The sequence below is a fragment of the Candida albicans genome, chromosome 1 (genome assembly GCF_000182965.3).
Source record: "Candida albicans SC5314 chromosome 1, complete sequence".
NCBI lineage: Eukaryota > Fungi > Ascomycota > Pichiomycetes > Serinales > Debaryomycetaceae > Candida > Candida albicans.
In genome coordinates, this window is record NC_032089.1 from 1,050,277 (window position 1) to 1,074,201 (window position 23,925).

A 23,925-nucleotide genomic window follows, 5' to 3' on the forward strand; every position below is an offset into this window, starting at 1 on the left:
GAACACCTCCGATTTTCCATACAAAAACATAGAATTAAATCAAACCAACATGTCAAGCATATATTCTATTCTAATGTATTTATATAATCTATACATATAATATATATCTTAATAGAGAAAAAGTCAAGGAATAGATGTTGTCCTAGCCATAAATGCATTTTTTATTTTTTATTTCTTACAAGTTTGGCAAAGTTTGTAAATGCAAATAATGATAAGATTGTACTAATCCTTTCCAATGACAAAAAGCTGCAATTACCACCATAACATGAAAGATTTGATGTGAATGACCAAAAATGTCGAATGTACCACTCAGTGGATTATTTAATAATGTATGTTCATCATCTTCAACATGAGTGAATCTTTCAGGAACTCTAGCAGCGTATAATACTGCTCCACCAATATAAAACACCCCTTCCAAAATCAACCATTCAACACCTGCTTTTTGTCTAGTGATTTCAAATCCAAACATATACATTGAATTAACAATAGGCAATGCCCCTGATAATCCAAATAGTATAAACATAAATGATCTAAATGGTCGATATTCATTTGTTGAAAATTTCCGATCCAATGTTAAAACCGTACATACGGTCCCGAAAAACAATGATAATCCAACAAAAATATTTCTATACCAAGGATAATCATAATAAGCAAACAATATAATTGATATTAATGAACAAGTGATAAGAATGACAATTCCAAAATAATCTAATTGATTACCAAATTTTGATACTGGATGAGAATGAGCTTTTATACAATGGAAAGTCGATGACATAAACATACAAAACGTACATGCCAATCCAAATTGAAGAAAATTCAATTTTTCCCAAACTCCAAGATAATTATCATATTTAGGTAAGATATAATTAATATAATATAATATAACCCAAAATGATATACTCAGGGGTAATAAATGAGAATAAATATTGACGGATTCATTATGTAAATAAGTTAATGATTTGAAACATTCTTTATATGAATTAGTTTGTTTGACATAACCTGATTTAATAAAATGATTATCTTGTTGCCATTCATCTAGTTCATGATAATAATGTAATCTTTTCAGTAATGGAGTTGATTCTAACTCAGTTGAAGTTTGACTATTATCCACTTTTTGTCTTTGTCTTAATAAAGTATATGAATCTTGCATGATTATAATGATAAGAAGATGAAAACTAATCAAATATGAGATTTGTAAAATTGAACAATGAAAAAAATAAACGAAAAGGAAAATCTATTTACAAAAGAATGAAATAAAGTTGAAAAAAAAAAAAAAATTAAAAGTAAGGGATGAAGGAGATGAGTGTATATTATGTGTTAAAGAAGGTTGCAATAACTCATCTGAAAGGATTTCCAACTTTGGGTAATTAGTTGTTGTTGTTCGTTGCTATGAGTTTATTTGTGTGTAGTGTAAACTATGTATATATAATTTTTGTTGGGTCAAAAAGAAATCATGATTTGCTTACATAAGGAAAAAAAAAGGGCAAGTTAACCAAAATAAGATTTTAGATCGATGGGATGGATCGATCCACCGACGGACCCGATGGGACTCTTCTTTTAAGGGGCGGGGAGGGGCACGATAAAACTTTTATCAAAAGACATTTTGAAGAACAGAGTGCACGTGACCTATATCAACTTTTCAAAATAATATTGTATAATTTTCCTCTATTAACAATGTACATACAAACAATCTATACAACCTGTATAATCTTCTAGTCTATTTAAATGATGGTGTTATTCCTTCACAAATTTCGGAATATTGTTGTAATTTTCTATCAATATCGACTACACCATTTTGGTGGCGTAGTTTCCGTTTAAACCGATCAATCTTCTTATCAAACACTTCACCCGTATAGAAAATTTTCCATTGAGAATCAGGGGCACTCATACATCCACAACATCTTTCAAAATACCATTTGTTTACTGGATTGTTTTTCCGAGATCTCCAGATCAATTCAAATGGATGAGATTGTAAGATGATTTTGAATATAACATCAGCTAAGCCAGGTAAACCTTGATTCTTTTTGGCGATGGCAAACTTATCAAGATAGGCAATCTTTTCACCTTTACTATATTCCCAAGTAATTATTGCGGCTCCATCGTAATCACCAACAATTACCACTGTCGCTATGTTCTTGTTTATACGGTCCAAATAGGGACCTACATCTAAACTCTTTCCAAACGAATCATTTAATAAATCAATCAATTTCTCTTTGTTCACCAATTTATCATCAAACAAGTTTTGCATGGTCAAGTCTTTGTCATAATTGTCAACGTCAAATATTTGTACTTCAACACCTTTCTTGATAATAGTAGTGGACAAATGTGGAGTTCTATTGGTGGTGCTTGGTAAAGAAGACGATATAATGGCTCTATCAGTAAGGACATTGTAAATTATAGGATTCAATTGATCGATATTTATTGACATGATTTCCGGGGTGGTAATAATGCCTGTAGTTTCATCATTACCTGATTTTTCATTTATATATGATAAAACATTGTTCATAGTATTCAAATTATCGACATGAGTGTCACGATATTTGGGTTCAATATGTCCAATAAATAATTCGGAAAGAATATCAGAATATTCTTGTGACAAGTTTATGAAAACATGACTAGTTTGGTGTCTTTCTATAGAAGGTATTCCTCCAATGGGATCTATCATAACTATTTTCTCAATGGATAACAAATCAGTAGTTCTTTTTTCAATCAATGCTGAACTTAAACCTAACAATAATTTATCTGAGGCAAGAAATTCTTGTTTTGAAAGATCTGCATTATAGACAATTGGTTGAATTATGGGGATAATCCCCTGATACAATGGAATAAGTATCAGTTCTAAACTATCCAATGTTGGTACCCCTTTATGTGACGTAAATAATGACCGTAAAAGTGTCACTTTCAAATCGCTTTCTTCTTCAGGATGTCCCAAATAATTGAGCATTTTGTTACCTTGATTAATCATGTAAAGTTCATTATTTTTATAAGAATCCAGAGGTAAATGATCGTAATCTAACATTATAATTGGTGAAATACCCAAAGTTATCAATCTTTTAAAAGTTTCAGCTATACCTTTCCATTGTTTAATAGTTATTTTTGTGAATTTGATTTTGAAAATGGCCAATCGAAGAGGTACTTTTTGTAATTTTACATCTTCTTTATCATAAACATTTATAAATGGATTCAGTTGATTAAGAAATCTATTTATAAATAATTCTCGTTGTGAATCTCTATTAGTTAATGACAGTTGTTCATTTTTGATTTTAATACTTTTATTAAAATCTAAATCATCATTGAAATCAAATTGATTTTGGTATTTAGTTAAGTAATTCTTGGCTTCACGTTTTGTAGTAGTTGATTTTAAAATTGATAAGATCAAATTTCTTTTGGCATCTGTGGTCACCTTATGAGTCTCTAGATTGGATATGAATTGTCTATTTAATGTTTTCAATTTACTCATACTGGTTGGGGTTGGTATGAATGTTTGAGTGTGTCAATTAGTTGTGGGTGACTCACAATATTTATATTCACACTTGATTTGGTTGTTAGAGGGATTTTTTTTCCCCTTTGTTTCTCAATTGCATCTCTAATTGGGCATTTCACTTTTAAGACACCACAGTTTTTTTTACTATCTCTTCAACTCATAACTTCTAGGTTATTTATCATAGTTGTAATACAAGAGGTCATGGTATTATGAACTTACCAGGTAGCTGGTATGTGTATTTTAGCTATACTGTAAGTATTGCTACATATATCGCAGCTAAGTAATAATAGTGCCTTATTTTTGGTTAACTTGTCACGTATCTATTCTCTCTTTATACTTTAATCTATACATCTTCATCATCTGAAGCATCTTCCATATCCTGGTCGTCAGCATTTATTGTATTACTTTGTGTTGTGTCATATAGTTGTCTTAATTTGTTCATCACGGGGATCACAAATGGTCTTAATTCATTAATTTCTAACAATGATAATCCATTCAATTGTATATTTGATTCATTCAATTCTTTTAACCCTTTTTTCGATTTGACTAATCTAGTTTCTCTTAAATCTTGAATCACCGACCTTAATTGATCAACGGGATCCAGTAAATCATCTGGAGCTTTTTCAAGTAATATTTTAGAAAGTTCTAACCAATTCCAAGGTAAATCACTAAATTGTAGTGGTTTACGTATTTCATCTTCGTATCGTTCTTTTAAATATGCCACTGTTAGCCATTTTGGTGGAACTATACTACATTTGTCTTGTGATTTTAAAATTAATGCTACCCATAATGGAACCAATTCTCTTCTCATGGCTCGTAGATTCGGTATACTTGTCTAGAATAAAAATGAAAATGAATGTTAGTTGAAATGTCAGGTGGTGGTGGTGGTTTTTTTTTAGATTTCAAAAACTATACATACTCCTATGAGATCAATTTTCTTGATTGAATATCTTGGTAAAATGGTTATGAGTTCATTTTCTGCCAAAAAGGTAATTTCTGATGGCATAAGATTCCCTTGAAGGTTTTTTGGGAGTACCATGACGGGTTAAGGATTATTTGTTAATGGTTAAAACTAGATAGTAGTAGTCTATATTTAATTTATTTTTTTTTTTTTGACACCTTGTGCGAAAGATCTCTGTTGGTTTGTACACTATTTTGTGTCAGAAACTGATCAATGAAAATGATGGTTATTATGAGAATGGAAAATTTTTCCATCACACATCAGGTGATGACAGAACTAAACTATATTGTGTAGTATAAATAAGGGTATGAAATACCAACATCCCAGAATATCAACTATATAGAAGGGAGGAGTTTCAATATATATCTTGTGAATAATAACTTCGTTCTAATTCACTATACACAACTAGACGTGTACACGCTCAATCTCAGGTAAAGAAAGTTTATATTCCATCAATCTCTCTCGATGTTGTAAAGAGACGCGTCAATTAACAATAAACTCTAATTTTGTTTTTCTTCTACAAAACTACCAAACATAATCATGTCAAGGTAAATTACAATGATATTTAATTACGTAAATACTTCTATACCCTTATTTATATTTATTCATTTTCTTCTTATACGTGGAAGTTCTTCCAGATGTCATGGCCTTGGCCCTTTTAGCAGGTTTTGGACCTTCACTATCTCTACTATACGGGTCAAATCCACGTCTCTTTCTATCATTTTTCTTTTTTATATCTTTCAATAATATCTTGTCAGCATTAGCATAGTCAATCTCCTTTTGATCTTCTTGTGGAACCTTTTTGTTGTTGTTATTATTCTTTTTATTTGGTCGAACGTTCCGTTTTCGAAGGGTTATAAGTTCATTTGGATTAATCTCCTTATCATTATTGAACAAAGCAGCTTGTCCTGAAATTTTAGGAGCTTCGTCAGAAGCCTGTGGAGTACTTTCAGAAGCGTCTTCTTCAGATTGTTCATCTTCTTCCTCCTCTGCTTCGTCTATATCTTCGATATCACTTATAGGGATAGTGATAGCCAAATCAGTGGCAGCTGTCAATTCTTTCCATGTAGCTTCAAATCTCTTCTTTGACACATCATTAAAATTATGCTTAAAAACTTTTTCATCTCTAAATTCCAAAGTGAACAATGCTTTGTTGTGATATATATTCCCAAATGCCTTGGATTCTTTAGTCAACAATGTAGATGTTTCAAACACTTGGGTAGTATTTGTAAGCAATCTATCAAACTCATTAGCTACACTTGCAGCGTCAATGGAGTTGTCATCTTGTTCTTCACTTTGTTGTTTGTTCCATTGATCAACCAAGTCCCAATCATTAGCTTCAGTTTCTTTTAAGGTTTTTTCAATCAAGTTTGCTAATTCTTTCGCATTGATTCTAACTGCATCAGAAATACGATAAGAAACATTGAGCACTTTATTCAAATCCACTGGTGATTCCAAGTTAGCTAAACTAACAAGCAATTGATTAGGCATGATATACCTCACGGATTCATCTTGTTTTTTAGCCATCAAATCTCTCCATTTATACAAAACTTCAACCACTGGACGCTTGAAATGAGGAACATTGTATTGTGATACAATAGATCCCCATGGTTCCTTTGGATTGAATGCCATTACTGGACATGTAACTTTGTTGGAAAATGTATTAGCCATAGGTCTATATTTCGTGTATTCAAACCTTCTCTTAGCAACTTGTCGTGAGTCATACAATACTTGAGATAATTTCTCTGCGTCAATCAATTTATTTTTCAATTGATCATATATGAATAACAAAAAATGGGTATCTGATCTTGCATATGCCAACATTGGTGGTGATAAAGGTCTAATTCTCCAATCTGCTAATTGATATTGTTTAGATGTTTTGAAATGAGCATACACTTCTAATAAATATGCCAAGGAGAATCTTGGAAATCCAAGTGCTCTTGAAGCATGAAAAGTGTCAAATAATGAAACAACATATAACCCCAAATCTCTTTGTAACCATATTATATCCATAAATGCTCCATGGAATACTTTAACAATATCAGGGTCGGCAAATACTTCATTCAATACGGTCAAGTCATCACGTAAGGCAAGAGTATCAATAATCCAATCTTGTTCACGATTGGAAATTTGCATTAAACATACAATACCATAATATGATCGATAATCGTGATGTTCCAAATCAACCGCAATTTCAGTCAGTTTTTTCAATTCTTGTACCATTTTTTGTAACTCTTCCACGGTGTCTACCCATATGGCCTTGGTGGTAGACCAATCTTTTGGTGGAATAGGATCAGATTTAGCTAGTATGGCATCAGGATAAGGTTGATTATCAATTTCATATTCATAAGGTTGGGCATAAAATGGAGGATCAATAATCTCAATTGAGTCCTCATAAACCGGTTCTGGATTAATCAAAGAATCATTGAATGGTACTAATGCATGAGGTTTGGATGAAAGTTTTGGTTTGAAAGGTCCTGATTCTGAATTATCAATAGGGACTTTAAATTTTAATTGTGGTTTTTCTATTTTCGATGCCTTTTCATTACTTATTGTTGTTGTGGTAGAAGTTTTACCATTATCAAGGTATTCTAATTCTTGATCTTTGGTGATCCCTTTTGCTTTCCGTTTTGCTTGAACAAAAGTAGAATCAATCTTATCAAAAATTGAATCGATTATTCGTGATACAGGTTTCCAAGATACTTCACCCGTCACGTTTTCTTCACCATATTCAATAGCTTGAAAATCATTAGGGTCATCAATGGCTGCTCTAAGTAAATCATTACTTATATTCAACAATCTTTGACTTTGGTCATCAATTTGTTGACCTAAATCCTTGTCCACTGTTTTATAGAAATTGACATCCTGTGCTCCCAATGAACTAGCAGCTCTAATGGTGTTCATTAATTTCGGGAATATTTCCTTGAAAACATCTTCACTTTCTGATGACATGGTAATGAGTTGAGCTTTCAAAAATGAATGGTAAAGAACGTTAAAAGGTTCTATCTGGTTGTTGGTTTTGTTGTATGCTTCTACTAATTTTTTTTTTCTTTTGTATTGGACTATGCTTCACTAATAATATTTTGTCTACTTTATTGTCACCCATACAAATTTTTCTTTCTCATCTCATCTCATTAACCTCTACTCAAATTTTCTTTTCGCTCTCTAAAACTTGGTTTACTAATCAAATTAATTTCATCACATTATTATTGATTATTATAATAACAACAACAACAAAGTTAATAAAAATGTTTACTTGTAATACATGTAACTTGCAGTTTCCTGCTGCTGAAGATCAAAGAAGTCATATGAAATCAGAATGGCATCGTTATAATTTGAAAAGAAGAGTGGCTCAATTACCACCAATTACAGAAGATTTATTCAATAGTAAAGTATCTACATTGACAAACACGGAAGAGACAAAACAGAAACAATTAACAAAGAAAGAACAAAGAAGGAAAGAAAAGGAAGCAATTTTAGAACAAAAAAGACAAATATTAGAACAAGCTAAAAAGGCAATGTTAGCAAAAATGCAAGAAAATGGTGGTGAATTGCCGTCACTTAAAGAAGAATTTTCAAATACCGACAGTAATAAAGAACAGCAGCAGCAACAAAAAGATGAAGACGATAAAGATGGTGATAAACTAGAAGAGGAAGAAGAGATTACTCCGGAACAACATGAGGAAAAGATGTTAGCTCAAAAACTTGCAAACAAATTGGAGATTCCTCCAACAACATGTTTATTTGCTCATCCTAAATATAATCATAATTTTGATACCATTGATGAAAATATCGAACACATGTTCAAACAACATGGATTATATATACCTGAACGAAAATATCTTATTGATAAACAAGGTCTTTTAGAATATTTGGGTGAAAAAATTGGGTTTGGATTTTGTATTGTTTGTAATTATCAAGGAAGAACTGCTGAAGCTGCAAGAGAACATATGCAACAAAAGAGACATATGAGAATTCCATATGAAACTGAAGATGAAAAATTAGAAATTTCTAAATTCTATGATTTCTCTTCAACTTATGATAATAATGTGGTTGTCGTGGATGGTAATGGTGAAGAAGAAGATGGTGATTGGGAAGATGTGAGTGGAGAAGAAGATGATGATGAGGACGACGATGAAGAACTCCCACCAGTTGAGAGAGATGCTATATATCAACATGGAAATGAATTGCACTTACCTTCGGGTGCTGTGGTGGGACATCGTTCGATGGCTAGATATTATAGACAAAACTTGGCCCCAGATAGAGAATTATCTGAAGGTCAAGGTACAGTTATAGCTGCTGAAACTAGACATATGTTGACATTGAAAGATAGAGAAGAATTGGCCACCAAAAAGAGAACTTGGAAGAAAGAAAAGAAAATGGAAGACCTTAATGATAGAAGAGCTGCTAAGTTTATTAATAACCAACCTCATTTCAGAGATCCATTGTTACAATAAATTAAGTATATTTTATTTCTATACAACGTTTATAGTAATATATTTGTCTTTAAAACAACAATACTATTACTGCCAAAATTAAATCGATCAATACATTGACAAATAAAATCCAACTGCCAAAGAATAACAATTTGGGAGAAAAAACTGTCCATATAAATAAATGAAATCTCAAGTTAATACAAGATCCAACTAAATTTACTGCTGATACGGTGTAGAAAAACAAACTAATCAATGATTTGACTAATAAAATTGATTTCTTCAATCCAGTGTAATGTAATAAATCAGTAGTAGCTGGTCCATTGAAATTCAATAAACTTGGTTCATAAAGAAGTTGTAATCCTGAAAGTGACCAAAAAATCGGTCCAGCAAAATTCGATACAAAGGTCAATAACCCCACCAAAAACACATTGTATGCCTTGACTCCATTATATGCATTTGACAAGTCCACAGTAGCTAACAGATTTGTGTTACCCATACAGAAAAAAGTCAAATTTTGTAAACAAAGAACAGTCATTGTCACTGTTAAAATATATTGATCAATTCGATTGGTCTTGCGATAAATTAATTTTGATAAAGCAAATTTGGCAAACATCAATGCCAAAAAAATTGGGATATTTTCATGTCTAGTTTGATGTATAAGGTAAATTGTCATAATGTTTGTAATATCAGTGATTGTTCCATAACGGATTTTTCTGATTTTGCCAATTATCACACGAGAAATCACCAATAGCAATAGAATAATTGTGGTGAATTTTGATAATTGGATACTAACACTTTGTAATTGAAACTTCAATTCATTATCTTCAAGAGTTGCACTTGACAAATCTATATGATGTGATTCTATAATCCACAAAAGAAATCTATTGAGCCATTTTGGTATTGTGTTACCATCAATGTAGTATTGCAATAATTTGAACAGGAATGACACTGAAGTTGCCACAAATACAACAATAAATGAAATCAACCCACCAGGGTCTTTCACATCTGGTAATCGTTTCCCAAAAGAAAATGCAAATGTTGGCACTAAGCTTCCTTGTATGTATATACACAAAGTAAGCACAAAATAGGTTAAAATTATAAGCCCCCACATTAAATTTGGATTAGAATGTGACAAGTAATAAGCAATGTTGTATTGAGAAGAATACTTTTGACCACTATTGTTCCATGATCTCATAAATCTAATACAAGCAAATAAAACTCCAAAGGAAATAAAATTTTGTAAACTTTTAAATGTATCAAAAAAGGTAATTGCTAAAAACAAAAGTGTTGCTGTTGTGAAAAAATACCAAATCTGATGCTCTTCTTCGATTAAAGATGATCCATGGAAATGCAATGAATACAAAACAACAAACAATTCATAAAACATCACTGAAGAAATATTCATATTTGATGCTGTCAAAAAATACCGATTAAACACCACAATCACAGCTAGAGCAGTAATTACTAATATTAATGCACCGGCATATATGTCTTTATAACCATAATTTGTTGCTGAAGAAGCCATTTCTGATTGAATATCCTGAAGAAATTCATAATAATCAGCAATTGGGTGTTGTTTAGCTTGTAAATTTTCCCATTGTGACCAGACTTTTCCGGATGGTCCATATTTTGCTTCATACAAGTTCATAATCTGTGCACAATTCTCTAATAATATTTTAATTCTCTGGTTTTCGGGCCAAATCTCGAGTATCTCTTTGGCAATAACACCAAGTGAGTTTTTAGGAATCGGGAAATTCAATAAAGCTGCTAATGTGGGTACTAAATCGATTTGGCTGATTTTGTGGTGATACGAGTAGTCTGAATTATACGGTAATGGTGATTCACCTTTGTGGTTAAATTTAGGAGAAATAAATGAAAGTGCAGCTGATGTTTCACCAGGTGACGAACCACCGTGGTTGCCTATTTCATTCATCCCATGATCTCCCATTAAAACTATCAATGTATCGTCATTCTTGGTGACGTATGTGTACAATCTTTGTAAAATTTTATCCATTTCTATTTGTTTCGGTTTCATGTAAGGTGATTCTGGTCCACCTTTATGGCCAATATGATCTAATCCTAAATAATGTAGAATTAACCCATCCCATTTGTTACTACTCAATTGATCGTCTAAATGACGAGTCACATTATTATCAACTTCAGTGAAATCACTAACAAAGAAGGAATTGGTCCCTTCAAATTCTGTAAATTGATCTTGAAATAATTTTAACCATGTGTCATCTCCGAAAAAATTTATTGTCTTATTATTTGAATGTCTAAATTGATGAACCCATGAGTCTTGGTTATGTAATCCCTGTGAATCGTCTTGATCATCAGCGACATTTAAAATCGCGTCTAAAAAGTTTGGTGTACCTCCTGTGGTGATACCTTTTAAACGTGGTAATGTCACTGTTGGTGGATTGGAAAAGGCAGTGAATGGTAAGGCACGGCCTTGGTTTATCAATTGGTGCAAAAACAGGAAATTTGATCTGTCACTGAAACAAAAATCAGATCTCATTGCATCTACTACCATAAGAATAAATTTGTTGAATTGTGGGTTTCCATATTGATCAGAAAATGGAGATTTCGTTGAATCTTGAAATGAGTTGAACCCCGGAAGTACAACTTTGGATGGGAAAAAACCTCTTAGAAATACAAGAAATCCAATTATATTGATTATAGTCAAAGAGACTTGAACAACCCATCTAGAATTTAGTGAACCGGACATTGACTAAGGTGAAGTTGTTAGAAGGGGTTAGGAAACAAGTGTTTTTTGATGTTGTCGATGTTGGGGTTTGTAGTGTGTGTGTGGATGGGTCTGAAAAAAAAAATAATGAAAAATAATACAACACGATTCGTGTATTTCTTAATTTTTCGTTCCCTTAATTTGTGCCCCATAAAATCTGCGAAATTGAAACGCCGGACTTGGCCCAATAACATGTTTGGTAATAAATATCTTTGTTAGCATTTCAAAACATTTCAAATAATCAGCCAAGGAGAAACATATGAAGTAAATTCGAATAAATATTTCTTGTTCCTTTGACCTCCCCCACATAGATTTCTTATTACGTTATTTGATTGTAATTAAGTTCTATTGGAAAAGACAACCAAGAAAGAAAACCCAGAAATTATCGTCAATAACCGATTCACATAGTTTCAAATACAACTTCAAAATGCCCAATAATTGATGCCAAATCAAAACTTCTTGTATATTGGTAAGCCATTGGAGAAAATACAGCAAATACCTGGAAAGAGACAATTCTACAACCTCAATAGGCAATAAAGTAGGCAAACCCGATAACACTATCTAAATCATTTGTAATTCATTCCATTACATCATTTCGGAATATACATTGTTGTCACCAGGGGAGAGGATTATGGTTGCAAAAAGGACGATATAGTTGCTTCCAAACTCAAAGCACAGTGTATGGGGCGGCAAAAAGTAAGGCGAGATCTTTCGTGGATGCGCATTCAAATTATTTCTTACTTTGGACAGAGACTTGCGCGCAGACTTACTTCTTTTGGTAATTTTGGCCTGCGCGGTCAATGAAAAATCAAGCGAATCTTCATTATCATCACTATCTTGTAGTTGTAAATGTTCCATCAAAACGATAAGAATATACTAATTATTCCTTTTATGTGAGGGGGAAGACACTTATCAGTATCATCAAAGGAACGCAAGTACAAAAATAGAACGTCATTGCTATTATAGTTATCAATATAATTGTAGTAATAAACAATGATTAGAAAATAGATTTAGTCTGGAAGAAGAATTTTGTTTTCCATTTTTAAAATTCGTTGGAGGCTGTTCTTTTTTTTCATTTGTTCAATCACCAGAGTTAAACTAAATGTGTAAAAATATTAATACTTGACTGTGTTGATAGATTATGGCAGATGTATTAAAGTAATTAATTTAATTTATAAAAAAAGTGAGTGTAGATTTATCTTCAACGAATAATGTCATAGAGAAGGGCTAATATATAAAAAAAAACCCACAAGAACAAGAATTAATTAAATTTAGTAAATTAATTATCAAACACCCACACAGACAAAGATCTTTAATTGAACACAAAATCACATTAACTATGGCATAAAGAAAAATTTTTTTCTTTTTACTCTTTGTCATGTGTATTATCTCCAATCAATGTGGTGGTGGTGGAGAGCATTGCATCTAACGGAAACCAACATTACAGAAACTATTCGAGATAATACTAATTGACCCGCTTTATTTCCCCCACCCCTTCTGTCTCCTCTCATAAAACACTGTCATCTCATTTCGTCACTTTTTTTATCGCCTTTCAGTACCTCTACTCTGTTTCAGTAATACAACTGGTTTGCCGCTTTCCATATCAATTTTAGGTTAATTGTCTTTCGTTCTAAACTACTAAAGTATTTTGAACACTATGAAAGTTTGTTCATTTGCAGTACAAAAACAAAAGAAACGGGAAAATTTTCAAATTAAATTTTGGAGGAGGGGCCTTACACACTTATCAATTTTAAATTATATTTATTCAATTTTGCAGTTGTATTGATAATAATCTAAAACCGCTAAATTTTTTTCTTTCTTTTCTCCAATTTATATTATACTTCTAACTTCTTACTTTGTTTATCATTATCCACAAAGATAAATAAATCCATTAATCTATAATTTACTTTTTTATATAAATACCCAAGTGTAAGATCCATTTCATGTTTTCTGTTTTTTTTTCTTTCTTTTTTAAACTTTCCATTTCTTTGTAGTTAGCCCAATCCAAATACTTCAAACTCTTGAAATTGGAAAAGTTTTGTATATTTTTTTGCTTTAATTGATTAGAATCATCTTTCAAAAAATCTAAAAGAACAAATGATAATATGAATTCGGGAATTCATACACCACATGAGATTCACCCAGTTGTCTCCCAAGTCCATGTTGATGACATGGGCATTGCCAGTATACTATCAAATAAAAATATCACCATTAATGTCGATCACGTTATTGATAGTGATGAAGCAATGTTATTAGCCATTGGTTATCGTCAAGAATTACGTAGAGAATTCAGTTTATGGTCTATTTTTGCCGTTAGTTTCTCAGTGTTGGGATTACTTCCTTCCATTGCTGCTTGCTTTGACTATCAACAATTGGTTGTTGGTATGTCTCCCTTACCTTGGCTTATTGCCATGATTTTCATTACTTCAGTTGCTTATTCAATGGCAGAAATCGCTAGTGCATTTCCGTGTTCTGCAGGTACTCCTTATGCGGTATCACAATTGGCTCCTAAAAAATACGCTTCATTTTTAACTTGGTTCACATGTTGGACAAATTGGTCCTGTCAAATTACTGCTGCTCCTAGTGTGAGTTATTCTTGTGCCTGTATGATGTTGGCACTCCATTCATTCACTGACCCTTCATTTGTGGCCAGTAATGCACAAATATTTGGTTTAACCACCGGTATTCAAGTTTTATGTGCATTCATGGCATGTTTCCCCACTAAATGGGTTGCCAGATTCAGTTCGGCTGGTACCACTTGTAATATAGTATTTTTGGTGGTTGTTTTCGTCATGATTCTTGGTGGGAATAAAAGAGACCAAATCAAAGAAGGAATCTCTAAATTCAATTCAAATTCAACTGCATGGGGGTTAGATAATCAAGCAGAATGGCCTACTGGATTATCATTTTTAATTAGTTTTATGGGAGTTATTTGGGCAATGTCAGGATACGATTCACCTTTCCATCTTGCTGAAGAATGTTCTAATGCTGCTGTGGCTGCCCCTAGAGCCATTGTATTAACCAGTACCGTTGGTGGATTGATTGGTTTTATGTTTATGATTGCCATTGCTTACACATTAGTTGATCTTAATCAAATTAGTGCTGATCCTGAAGGTCTTGGACAACCTTTTGTCACTTATTTAACTCAAATCATGGATAAAAACTTGGTCATTGGTGCCACTGCCTTGACAATCATTTCATCGTTCTTTATGGCCCAAAATTGTCTTTTGGCGTCTAGTCGTGTCACATATGCTTATGCCAGAGACGGATTATTCCCATTGTCTGGAATCTGGAAAAAAGTGTCGCCAAAAACCCAAACCCCAATCAATGCAGTTATCATGAACTTTATTGTCGAAGAATTGTTATTATTATTGATTTTCGGGGGTGATGTCAGTATCGGTTCAATTTTTAGTATTGGTGCACTTGCTGGATTCATTTCATTTACTATGCCAACACTTTTGAAAATCACTTATGCCCGTAAAACTTTCCAACCAGGACCATGGAATTTAGGGAAATGGTCTGAACCAATTGGTTGGGTGTCTGTTGCATTTGTTGGATTGATGGTTCCAATTCTTTGTTTCCCCACCGTCAAAGGTGCCGATTTGACTCCAACAGAAATGAATTGGACTTGTTTAGTATACTTTGGATTAATTTTGTTGACAACAATCTGGTTCGTGGTAGATGCAAGACGCTGGTACGTTGGTCCACGTACTAATATCTCTGAAGAAGATATTGTGTATGGTGAAAAAACTGAAGATGAGGGAGATGAAATACCTGATGTTATTGACGGTCAAAAAGTTAGTATCTCAAGCACTGAAAAGAGATACCAGTAATCATTTTGTAGTTGAAAGAGTTGTGATATAATTTAATTTTTGTTTTCTTTAGTTTTGTATTATTATCTATAGTTTCACTTTTAAGTTTTATTTATTTAATATTATGATTTAAATCATTTTACTTATGGGATTAGTAATAATGGGTGGGTGGATTATTGAAGTGTATAAGTTTTCTATTCCTGTAAATATGGCTCTGTCTTGTTATCGGAGAAATATTTTAAAAAGATGTCGCATTATGTCGCCACTCTTGAAAAATGCGAAGACCTCGAGACAATAGAAATGAAACAGCCAAAACGAAAAAAAAAAAGAAGCCCACACAACTTCAAAAAGATATTATATCTGCAACCAAATAATCAAACAACCTACGAAGAACTATAAGTATGAACAGGTCCTCATATTCATCACAGTCAGACAATCGATACTCACGAAATCCAGCTGTATTATGCTCATTTTATTCAAAAATCGGTGCTTGTCGACATGGTGAGAAATGTTCGAAAAAACATTTGAAACCAATTTCTTCAAGAACTATACTACTCGCCAACCTTTACCAGAATCCAACATTGAATGATGACGATTATGGACACGCAAATGGCATTGGTAGTGAAACTTCTCAGATAATAGACAATGAAAGTGTGATTAAGAATAGTGATACTGTAGGTACTGTATCGCAAATAGATGACTCGCCGCATTCTAATAGTGGAGAAGTTACCAAGGACGAAACAGTTGAAACACAAGAGGTAGAGACTGAGAATTCGGAGAATATTGCTGAAACCGGTGATGTCAAGATAGATCATAATGAAGATCAGAAGCAAATCGAAGATGTGAAAGAATCGGACAAGGTAGAGTCTTCTGAAGAAGTCCAACAAGATGATAAACTTCACAAAGAAGACACACTAGAGAAAGAATCAGAAGATAATATTAAACAAGACGAAAACATAGAGGATGCAAAACTTGAAGATACAGAGAAAGACAAACTCCCTGAGTTCACAATCCTGCAATCACAAAAAGATTTTGATCAATTTTTCCAAGATATCTTTGTCCATATTTCCAAACTTGGACAAATTAGAGATATTGCTGTGTGTGAAAATGAAAACAATCACCTTGCAGGAAATGTCTATGTCATGTTTGAAAGTGCGGAGGATGCATATAATGCCAACTTACAATTGAATCAGGAATGGTATAATGGCAAACCAGTGTACAGTGATTTGTCTCCTGTGAATGATTTCAATGATGCTTGTTGTGAAGAATATAGGGATTATCACGATTGCCAACGTGGTGCAATGTGTAATTACATGCATGTAAGACTACCATCGAGTGATATTGAAGAGTCACTATATGAATCTCAGGCAAAAAGTTACATGTTGAAGCAATTGGAAGAGCTAAAAAAAGAGCTTCCGGGTGATATAAGATCTTCTTCAAGTACCAATGATGATGAAACCAATGGAAACGAAAATGGAATTTCTTCAACTATGGCTGTGCTTGAACAGTTGTCATGATACTAGAGTATACGTAGTTGTATAAATACAAATTTCCTTTTTCTACTAATAGATATAATCAAAAAGTGAATTTGGATCCGAATTTTGTTTCCAGAGTATTGAGAGTATAAGTAATTTCTTATGTATAAACTTCTGACGATAACATCTCAATTGGTCCTGTTGATGGGTGATAGAAAAACTGAGACGAATTCTTTTCCAGCGCGTTTTTTGTTGATTTGTATTTTTACACACTTTGATTGTTTTTTGTTTCCAACAACTAGTCCAAACGCAACACCGAACACCAACGCCAATAACTTCACCAGTCCCTACAAATGACAAAGACTTCACACTTGATTATATTGCCGTGTCATTCAATATGGAAATCAGGGCCTAATTTAGGGGAAACACGAGATGAATGGCATTTAGTTGATTTTCAAATTGAAGGATATGATCATCTTGCATTTAAACAACAGATTCTCACTAGTCTTCAACAATTGCAACAAGATCCCGAGTCATATCTAATAATATCAGGAGGTGAAACAAAATTAGATGCTGGGCCCATATCGGAATCATTATCTTATTATTTGTTAGCTAGTAAATTGTGTCAAAATGATCTGTCGATATTATCAAGAGTATCAACTGAAGTATTTGCACGAGATTCATTTGAAAATGTCATTTTCCTGATATGTCGATATTATGAATTATTTGCAATGTATCCAGAGAAAATTACCATAGTGGGATTTGAATTTAAACGAGAAAGATTTGTTAAACATCATTTACAACAAGCATTATTATTTCCTGAGAATAGAATCAATTATATTGGGAATTCCCCTGATCCAAAAGATCTTGATGAATTAGAAATTGAAAAATATTTTCAAGAATTAAATGAAGGTGAATTCAAATATGCTGTTAAACATTTTCAGAATGATTGGTATGGATTACTGGGATCTTTGTTAAAGAAAAAGATTGCTCGAAATCCATTTAATCGATATCATGGGTATAGTGAAAGTAACCCGAAATTGGCTGATTTCCTACGAGCAATAAAAGATGACATCACCATCACCACCACCACCTCTACTACACGTTCAAATGAAAATATTAGAGATTTACTCTTGGATATGGTTTGGGTTGAATAAGACAAACAACTTTTTATTTATTCTTTTAAAAACTCAAAAGATATATATATATATAGAAGAATATATATGCTATTAGAAGTATCGAAATTATACACAAGAAGAAAAATTTTTTTAGGTTGTTTTTTGTTTTTTGTTTTTGTTTTGTTTTCACTTTATTCACTTAAAAACACTCTATTTAATTGGAAACTTTTTGTTTCTTTAAACTTCTTCTAGTTTGGACTGCTTGACTCAATTTGGTCAACATTTCAACAGTGGTTTCCCAAGAAACACATCCATCGGTGATAGACACACCGTATTTCAATGCTTCTTTACCACTACCTGCTGGGGGCATTGGTTGTTTACCTTCATGAATATTGGATTCAATCATAACCCCAATAATGGAGTCTTCACCATTACTTATTTGTTCGGCAACACTGTCTAATACTTGAGGTTGGTTTCTGTAGTCTTTTCTTGAGTTGTCATGAGAACAATCAACCATCAACTTGATACTTGGATCGGTACATTTGGCAATGGCTTCTTTAGCAGCTTTAACTGATTCAACATCGTAATTGGTGATTTTTTTACCACCTCTTAATATAATGAAACAACAATCGTTACCTTTAGTAGTGGTAATGGCAGCCATACCGTTTTTGGTGACACCCATGAAGTGATGTCCTTTTGAAGAAGCTTGCACGGCATCCAAGGCAACGGCTAAACCACCATCGGTACCATTTTTAAATCCAATTGGGAAGCTTAAACCAGAAGCTAATTCTCTGTGTAATTGTGATTCGGTGGTTCTAGCTCCAATGGCCCCAAAACTCAAGAAATCGGAAAAGTATTGTGGAGAAATGGTGTCTAACATTTCTGATCCAATTGGTAATCCAACAACACTAGTCAAATCGGAATATAATTGACGAGATATCTTCAACCCACGGTTAATATCAAAAGAATTATCAACATCAGGATCATTGATCAAACCTTTCCAACCAACGGTAGTTCTTGGTTTTTCCAAATAAGCTCTCATAATAATCACCAAGTCATCTTTTAATTCATCAGCCAATTTCTTCAAACGTTTACCGTATTCTAAGGCTTGTGGGGGATCGTGAATTGAACATGGACCAACAATTACAATACATCTGTCATCATTACCCTTAAGGATTTGGGCAGAATCGTAACGGCCTTTTATAACAACATCCAATGATTCGGCAGATGCCTTTATTTCGTGTTGTAATAAGGCTGGTGGAACTAAAGGATCGTAACCCAATATTCTTGTGTCGTCGTATTCGGTAGGAACAGGAGTTTTACTCATTTAAGGAAACTGGTATACTTTCAAATAATTTAACAAAAGACAAATTAATGAAAGTATTATATAATGATATTATTTATTTGACAAAGAATAACTAATATCAACAAGAAAAGCGAAAGAAATAAGTAAAGAAGGGAAAAGAGAAGAAAAGAGGAAAAGAAAAAATTTATTAAATTGGATATTCCAAAGAAAACTTGAAAAATGGCAAAATTCTGTTCCTTTTTTAAATTTTTCAGAAATGGTGCGTGGTGGTGGTTTGAATTGATTTAGTCATAAAAAACTTTTCTGTTTTTTTTTCAGTCATCACAAACACACATATTACATTTTGTAAATAGTCCGTTGAATAAAACAATGAAAAACTTTTTTTTTTTTCTTTCCCTTCGTTCTGCAACACAGGGGGGGCAATAAAATCTTGACAATTACAAACCACCACTTATGACTCATTTGTAGATTAGTAAATCCTAATGTGGATGGTTCATTCAAAACTGTTGCGCATACATTGGCTCGCTTAACTGGTTGAATGTTAATTTAACACTCTCTAATCCTGCTCTCCAAAGTAATGACGAAACCTCAACCACCTAGAAACCTCATCGCTGGCTAAAATAAATTGAAACAAAAAAAAAATAGACACATACATGTGGGTAGGCTTGGACTTCCTATTTAGGCATGAATCTGAAAAATGGCTTAGTATTGGTTTGTTTAAACTATTGATCACATGTACACTACTCCAATGTAATCAAGAAAACCGAGAAAAATATTAGGTTAAGAATGTGGTGATCGTTGGTGATGACACTATAAATCTTTTTGTTTACAACCTTATCTAGCAGATGATCAAAACAAAAAATACACTCTCTTAGATAGTCAAATACCAATTATCTTGCTATGTTTATAATCTCTGAAACACAACGAACATTTGCTTCATTTTTCATATTTGGATTATTAAACAATATTTTGTATGTGATTATCTTATCAGCAGCAATAGATCTTGTGGGACCATCAACTCCTAAAGCAATTGTGTTATTAGCCGATATCATCCCATCATTTTCTTTTAAAGTGGCAGCACCATTTTTCATTCATGCTGTACCTTATATTATACGATTATGGACATTAGTGGCATTGTCAGCCACAGGGATGGTATTAATTTCATTGAGTCCCACCAATGTCATTAGTTGGAAAATCTTGGGAATCACATTAGCATCATTATCTTCTGGGTTGGGAGAAGTTAGTTTTTTACAATTGACCCATTATTACGAAGAAAATTCTGCAATTGGTGGGTTTTCAAGTGGGACCGGTGGTGCCGGATTGTTTGGGAGTTTTTTGTTTATGGTATTAACTAATGTAATGGGGTTCCCAGTGTGGGTGGTCTTATTGATTTGTGCAGTATTTCCCAGTGGGTTTATTATTACTTATTTCAATTTGTTGCCATTGCCAATGCATGAATATCAAGTGATATTACAGCAACAACAGGAACGGGAGGAAGAACAAGAAGAGGAGGAATATCAACAACAATTACAAGATGAAGCAAGATCCCAGAACATTGAATCGATACGTGAGGTGAAATATTCTGTGAATTACATTAGTAAACACGTTCAAAACACAATACATAAAATCACTCCGCTTATTTTACCTTATATGTTACCATTAACCACAGTTTATATATCTGAATACGTGATCAATCAAGGTATCTCACCAACGTTGTTATTCCCCTTGAAAGAGGTACCACGGTGGTTGATATCAAGTTATCGAGATATTTATGTTGTCTATGGGTTTTTATACCAATTGGGGGTTTTCATTTCTCGATCATCAGTGACAATGGGAATCAGAATTAAAAGATTGTATTTGTTGTCGGTATTACAGTTTATAAATGTAATGATCACACTTTATCAATCTATATATGATTTGCCTTTCCATCTGATTTGGTGGTTATTTTTATTAATTTTTTATGAAGGATTGCTAGGTGGAGCAAGTTATGTAAACACTTTTAAATCGGTTAGTGAACAGGTTTCAAGAACAAAAAGAGAATTTAGTATGGGATGTGTTAGTATTAGTGATTCCTTGGGTATAGTTACTGCTGGATGTATCAATTGGTGGTTGGAATTGAAATTGTGTCATTTACAAGTGGCTCGAGGAAGAGATTGGTGTCTCAAAGGGGGATCACTATAAGGATATTTCAGAATTTAACTTTAATATCTTGTGGCTGTGTGTGTTTTTTGTGTTTGAATGCTGAAAAAAAGAAGCAAAAACGTAGCACCAAGAATTGTTGTTCTAAAGAATAACAATAATGCCTGACCAAACTACTTGAAACATTTTTTTTTTTCATTGTATACATGAAATTCTCAAATACAATTTAGTCATATCATATAGATTTATAGCAAGATAGAGTATAGCGATTTACATTTGGGAGCATGTGTAAATTTTGCCTTGTTTATTTTGTGGTTTTTGTGAAGAACTTGATTGCGTTTTTAGAAAACTCAGTCTCATATTTCAAAAACGATGAACATGAACTAATTGAAGTTGATTCTGAATGGTGTGTTTTTAGTAAATGCATTATGATAAACTATTTCAAGCTGTTTCCATAAACCTTTCAAATATGTGTTTTGTTTTTAGTTTCAAAATTGAACTAATTCTTGCCAAAAAAAGAACAATAAGAAGTACCAGTACCAGTAATGCACAAAAGTATCACAATCCTTATCGTACTGATAACGTCAAACTCCATTGTCCTAGTATCTTGAAACATCTTCTTTTATTTGGCAATTTAATTTCATCTTGTTGCAAATTTTGCATATACTGTTATTTGCTACCTCTAAATATGACTGCATGCAAACTCCTACTGTTGCAAAAACGGATTGTTGCGATAAAAAGATCGTCATACAAAATTGCAAGAAAAAAAGTATGTGCGAAATCGCTATCTAATGAAATGCCATCAATGGTAATCAGTACAAGATCTTTCCTTTCGTTATCAGCAATGACATTCACTAACTAATAAAGTAACAAAGATATTACTTTTAGTGGCGAATTTTAAAAAAATAGACCCTAGGCTTACATTTGGTTATTTCTTTTTTTTACGTTGTCATTATTTTTTTTAGATCCAAAAGATCTAAAAGCATACTCTAAAAAAAGCGTAAACAAACTTGATAAACAATGTAAAATGTAACAGAATACTATACAAACTAAATACCAGCAAGTATACCCGCAACACCCGCATCCCGTACTATTATTTTCATGGCCAATCTTATTGGTTTCATTCTTGGCGTATTGTTTGTTTAGTTCATGCTTTTAGTTAACTGCTTACAAAAAGAAATCCAAATGACTGGTGATAGAGATATAGTCCTTAATAATACTATCAAAAAAGTGGCGGAGATAAGAGAAATTACAAACAAAAGTCATATACGTAATTATGCAACACGTAATATACGTTCCACGATCAGATAATCTTGATACTCCAACAGTGTCATAGATCAATTCTTTTTAATTGGCGAGTTTGAAATATGTAATTATTCTAATGTTAAATTGAAGTATAGAGTTCACACATATTTCATATCTGAACTTGTCGAACAATAGTATAATGGTTTTTCAAGGAATGTTTGACACATTTATCACATGTAATTAATTCAAGCTTCATTAAATGGACTTTTAAGAAGAATTGATAACCGATATATGGTTAAACCGCAAGATGTAGATTAAACACAAAATCTGAGAGATTCATTGAAGTCAACTTCTTACAAAAAAAAGTAGTAACACTTGGTACACTAACTTACCAAACTTCTTGGACTATGTCGTTGCATTCTTGACTATTTTTAATTGCAATTAATATTGTGGTTACTTGATGGTCTTGGTGGGCTGTATTTTATCGATCAAGCAGATACTGGTCTAATAAGGAGTCTAAACTAAAAAAAATCGACTCTAAATGAAGCGTATACAGAAATACGTACTTTTTGTTTTACGTTGACATACTTCTGACACAACTATATTTTTAGTGTCAATTCCAAATTTAGAATAGTGTCAATGATAACTTGATAAGAGAAAAGATAGTCCTGTTCTGTTTTGGCATTTCAAGACTCGTTCATGTTCATCAGTTTATAAAATCAATGCAAATCTTTGAATTGATTTATATCTTACGGAACAACACTTCAAGATAATAAGAACAAAAAAACTAAAGAGGTGACGGTGATTCGATAAATCTGGAAATCCGATACGTGCAAATTGAAACAAAAAAAAAATCCAGATCCCTTTTTTAGATCTCACTAAATCTGTAACTGACATCTTGTGTGAATATGTGTGTGTGACAATTGAAGATCTTTCACCATCAATAAAATTTTAAATCTCTTCAACTTATCTATCGTCTATGAATGAAATATATAAAAAAAACAAAACAATTCATTTCTTGAACAAATATTTTTATCTTTTAAAAAAAACCAGACAAAATAAAGTAGAATGAGGCTTAGGTAGAGAGGATTGTTTTACTCGCCGTCTAGACGACAAGTATAGATAAAGTGTCCTTTTCATAATAATGGAGGTGATAAATAGAGAGAACTTCAACCAAATCACAAGCATACCAACAAGTAAAAA

At 32.7% G+C, this 23,925-nt stretch overlaps 11 protein-coding genes across 11 annotated transcripts, besides 1 other annotated feature; 5 read left to right on the forward strand and 6 right to left on the reverse strand. All coding sequences in view use genetic code 12, as the record gives it.

The window, feature by feature from the left end:
• Positions 1-175: 175 nt before the first annotated feature.
• CAALFM_C105010CA (PAQR-type receptor) lies at positions 176-1,150 on the reverse strand (the record flags this gene model as incomplete). The annotated part of the gene is made up of 1 exon (XM_705774.2): positions 176-1,150. One exon carries the CDS (start codon positions 1,148-1,150, stop codon positions 176-178), a length of 975 nt encoding a protein of 324 aa, XP_710866.2.
• A 567-nt stretch (positions 1,151-1,717) lies between these two features.
• On the reverse strand, positions 1,718-3,460 carry ARG2 (acetyl-CoA:L-glutamate N-acetyltransferase; the record flags this gene model as incomplete). The annotated part of the gene is made up of 1 exon (XM_705775.2): positions 1,718-3,460. The coding sequence occupies one exon, from the start codon at positions 3,458-3,460 to the stop codon at positions 1,718-1,720; it is 1,743 nt and encodes a 580-aa protein (XP_710867.2).
• A 367-nt stretch (positions 3,461-3,827) lies between these two features.
• Positions 3,828-4,523, reverse strand: PSF2 (DNA replication protein; the record flags this gene model as incomplete). Its single annotated transcript, XM_019475102.1, has 2 exons — positions 3,828-4,319; positions 4,404-4,523. The coding sequence occupies 2 exons, from the start codon at positions 4,521-4,523 to the stop codon at positions 3,828-3,830; spliced, it is 612 nt and encodes a 203-aa protein (XP_019330647.1).
• Positions 4,524-4,620: 97 nt separating this feature from the next.
• Positions 4,621-4,900: a long terminal repeat ((gamma-1a) Solo copy of the long terminal repeat (LTR) associated with the transposon Tca2; about 280 bp long, 5-10 copies per genome).
• A 136-nt stretch (positions 4,901-5,036) lies between these two features.
• RRP6 (exosome nuclease subunit) lies at positions 5,037-7,397 on the reverse strand (the record flags this gene model as incomplete). The annotated part of the gene is made up of 1 exon (XM_705777.2): positions 5,037-7,397. One exon carries the CDS (start codon positions 7,395-7,397, stop codon positions 5,037-5,039), a length of 2,361 nt encoding a protein of 786 aa, XP_710869.2.
• Positions 7,398-7,753: 356 nt separating this feature from the next.
• On the forward strand, positions 7,754-8,902 carry REI1 (Rei1p; the record flags this gene model as incomplete). The annotated part of the gene is made up of 1 exon (XM_705778.2): positions 7,754-8,902. The coding sequence occupies one exon, from the start codon at positions 7,754-7,756 to the stop codon at positions 8,900-8,902; it is 1,149 nt and encodes a 382-aa protein (XP_710870.2).
• A 49-nt stretch (positions 8,903-8,951) lies between these two features.
• On the reverse strand, positions 8,952-11,609 carry GPI7 (mannose-ethanolamine phosphotransferase; the record flags this gene model as incomplete). Its single annotated transcript, XM_705641.2, has 1 exon — positions 8,952-11,609. One exon carries the CDS (start codon positions 11,607-11,609, stop codon positions 8,952-8,954), a length of 2,658 nt encoding a protein of 885 aa, XP_710733.2.
• Positions 11,610-13,732: 2,123 nt separating this feature from the next.
• Positions 13,733-15,460, forward strand: GPT1 (Gpt1p; the record flags this gene model as incomplete). Its single annotated transcript, XM_705640.2, has 1 exon — positions 13,733-15,460. One exon carries the CDS (start codon positions 13,733-13,735, stop codon positions 15,458-15,460), a length of 1,728 nt encoding a protein of 575 aa, XP_710732.2.
• Positions 15,461-15,840: 380 nt separating this feature from the next.
• TRY2 (Try2p) lies at positions 15,841-16,956 on the forward strand (the record flags this gene model as incomplete). The annotated part of the gene is made up of 1 exon (XM_705639.2): positions 15,841-16,956. One exon carries the CDS (start codon positions 15,841-15,843, stop codon positions 16,954-16,956), a length of 1,116 nt encoding a protein of 371 aa, XP_710731.2.
• Positions 16,957-17,267: 311 nt separating this feature from the next.
• On the forward strand, positions 17,268-18,071 carry CAALFM_C105100WA (uncharacterized protein; the record flags this gene model as incomplete). Its single annotated transcript, XM_705638.2, has 1 exon — positions 17,268-18,071. The coding sequence occupies one exon, from the start codon at positions 17,268-17,270 to the stop codon at positions 18,069-18,071; it is 804 nt and encodes a 267-aa protein (XP_710730.2).
• A 175-nt stretch (positions 18,072-18,246) lies between these two features.
• ARO4 (3-deoxy-7-phosphoheptulonate synthase) lies at positions 18,247-19,359 on the reverse strand (the record flags this gene model as incomplete). Its single annotated transcript, XM_705637.2, has 1 exon — positions 18,247-19,359. The coding sequence occupies one exon, from the start codon at positions 19,357-19,359 to the stop codon at positions 18,247-18,249; it is 1,113 nt and encodes a 370-aa protein (XP_710729.1).
• Positions 19,360-20,238: 879 nt separating this feature from the next.
• CAALFM_C105120WA (amino acid transporter) lies at positions 20,239-21,519 on the forward strand (the record flags this gene model as incomplete). Its single annotated transcript, XM_705636.2, has 1 exon — positions 20,239-21,519. One exon carries the CDS (start codon positions 20,239-20,241, stop codon positions 21,517-21,519), a length of 1,281 nt encoding a protein of 426 aa, XP_710728.2.
• Positions 21,520-23,925: the final 2,406 nt, after the last annotated feature.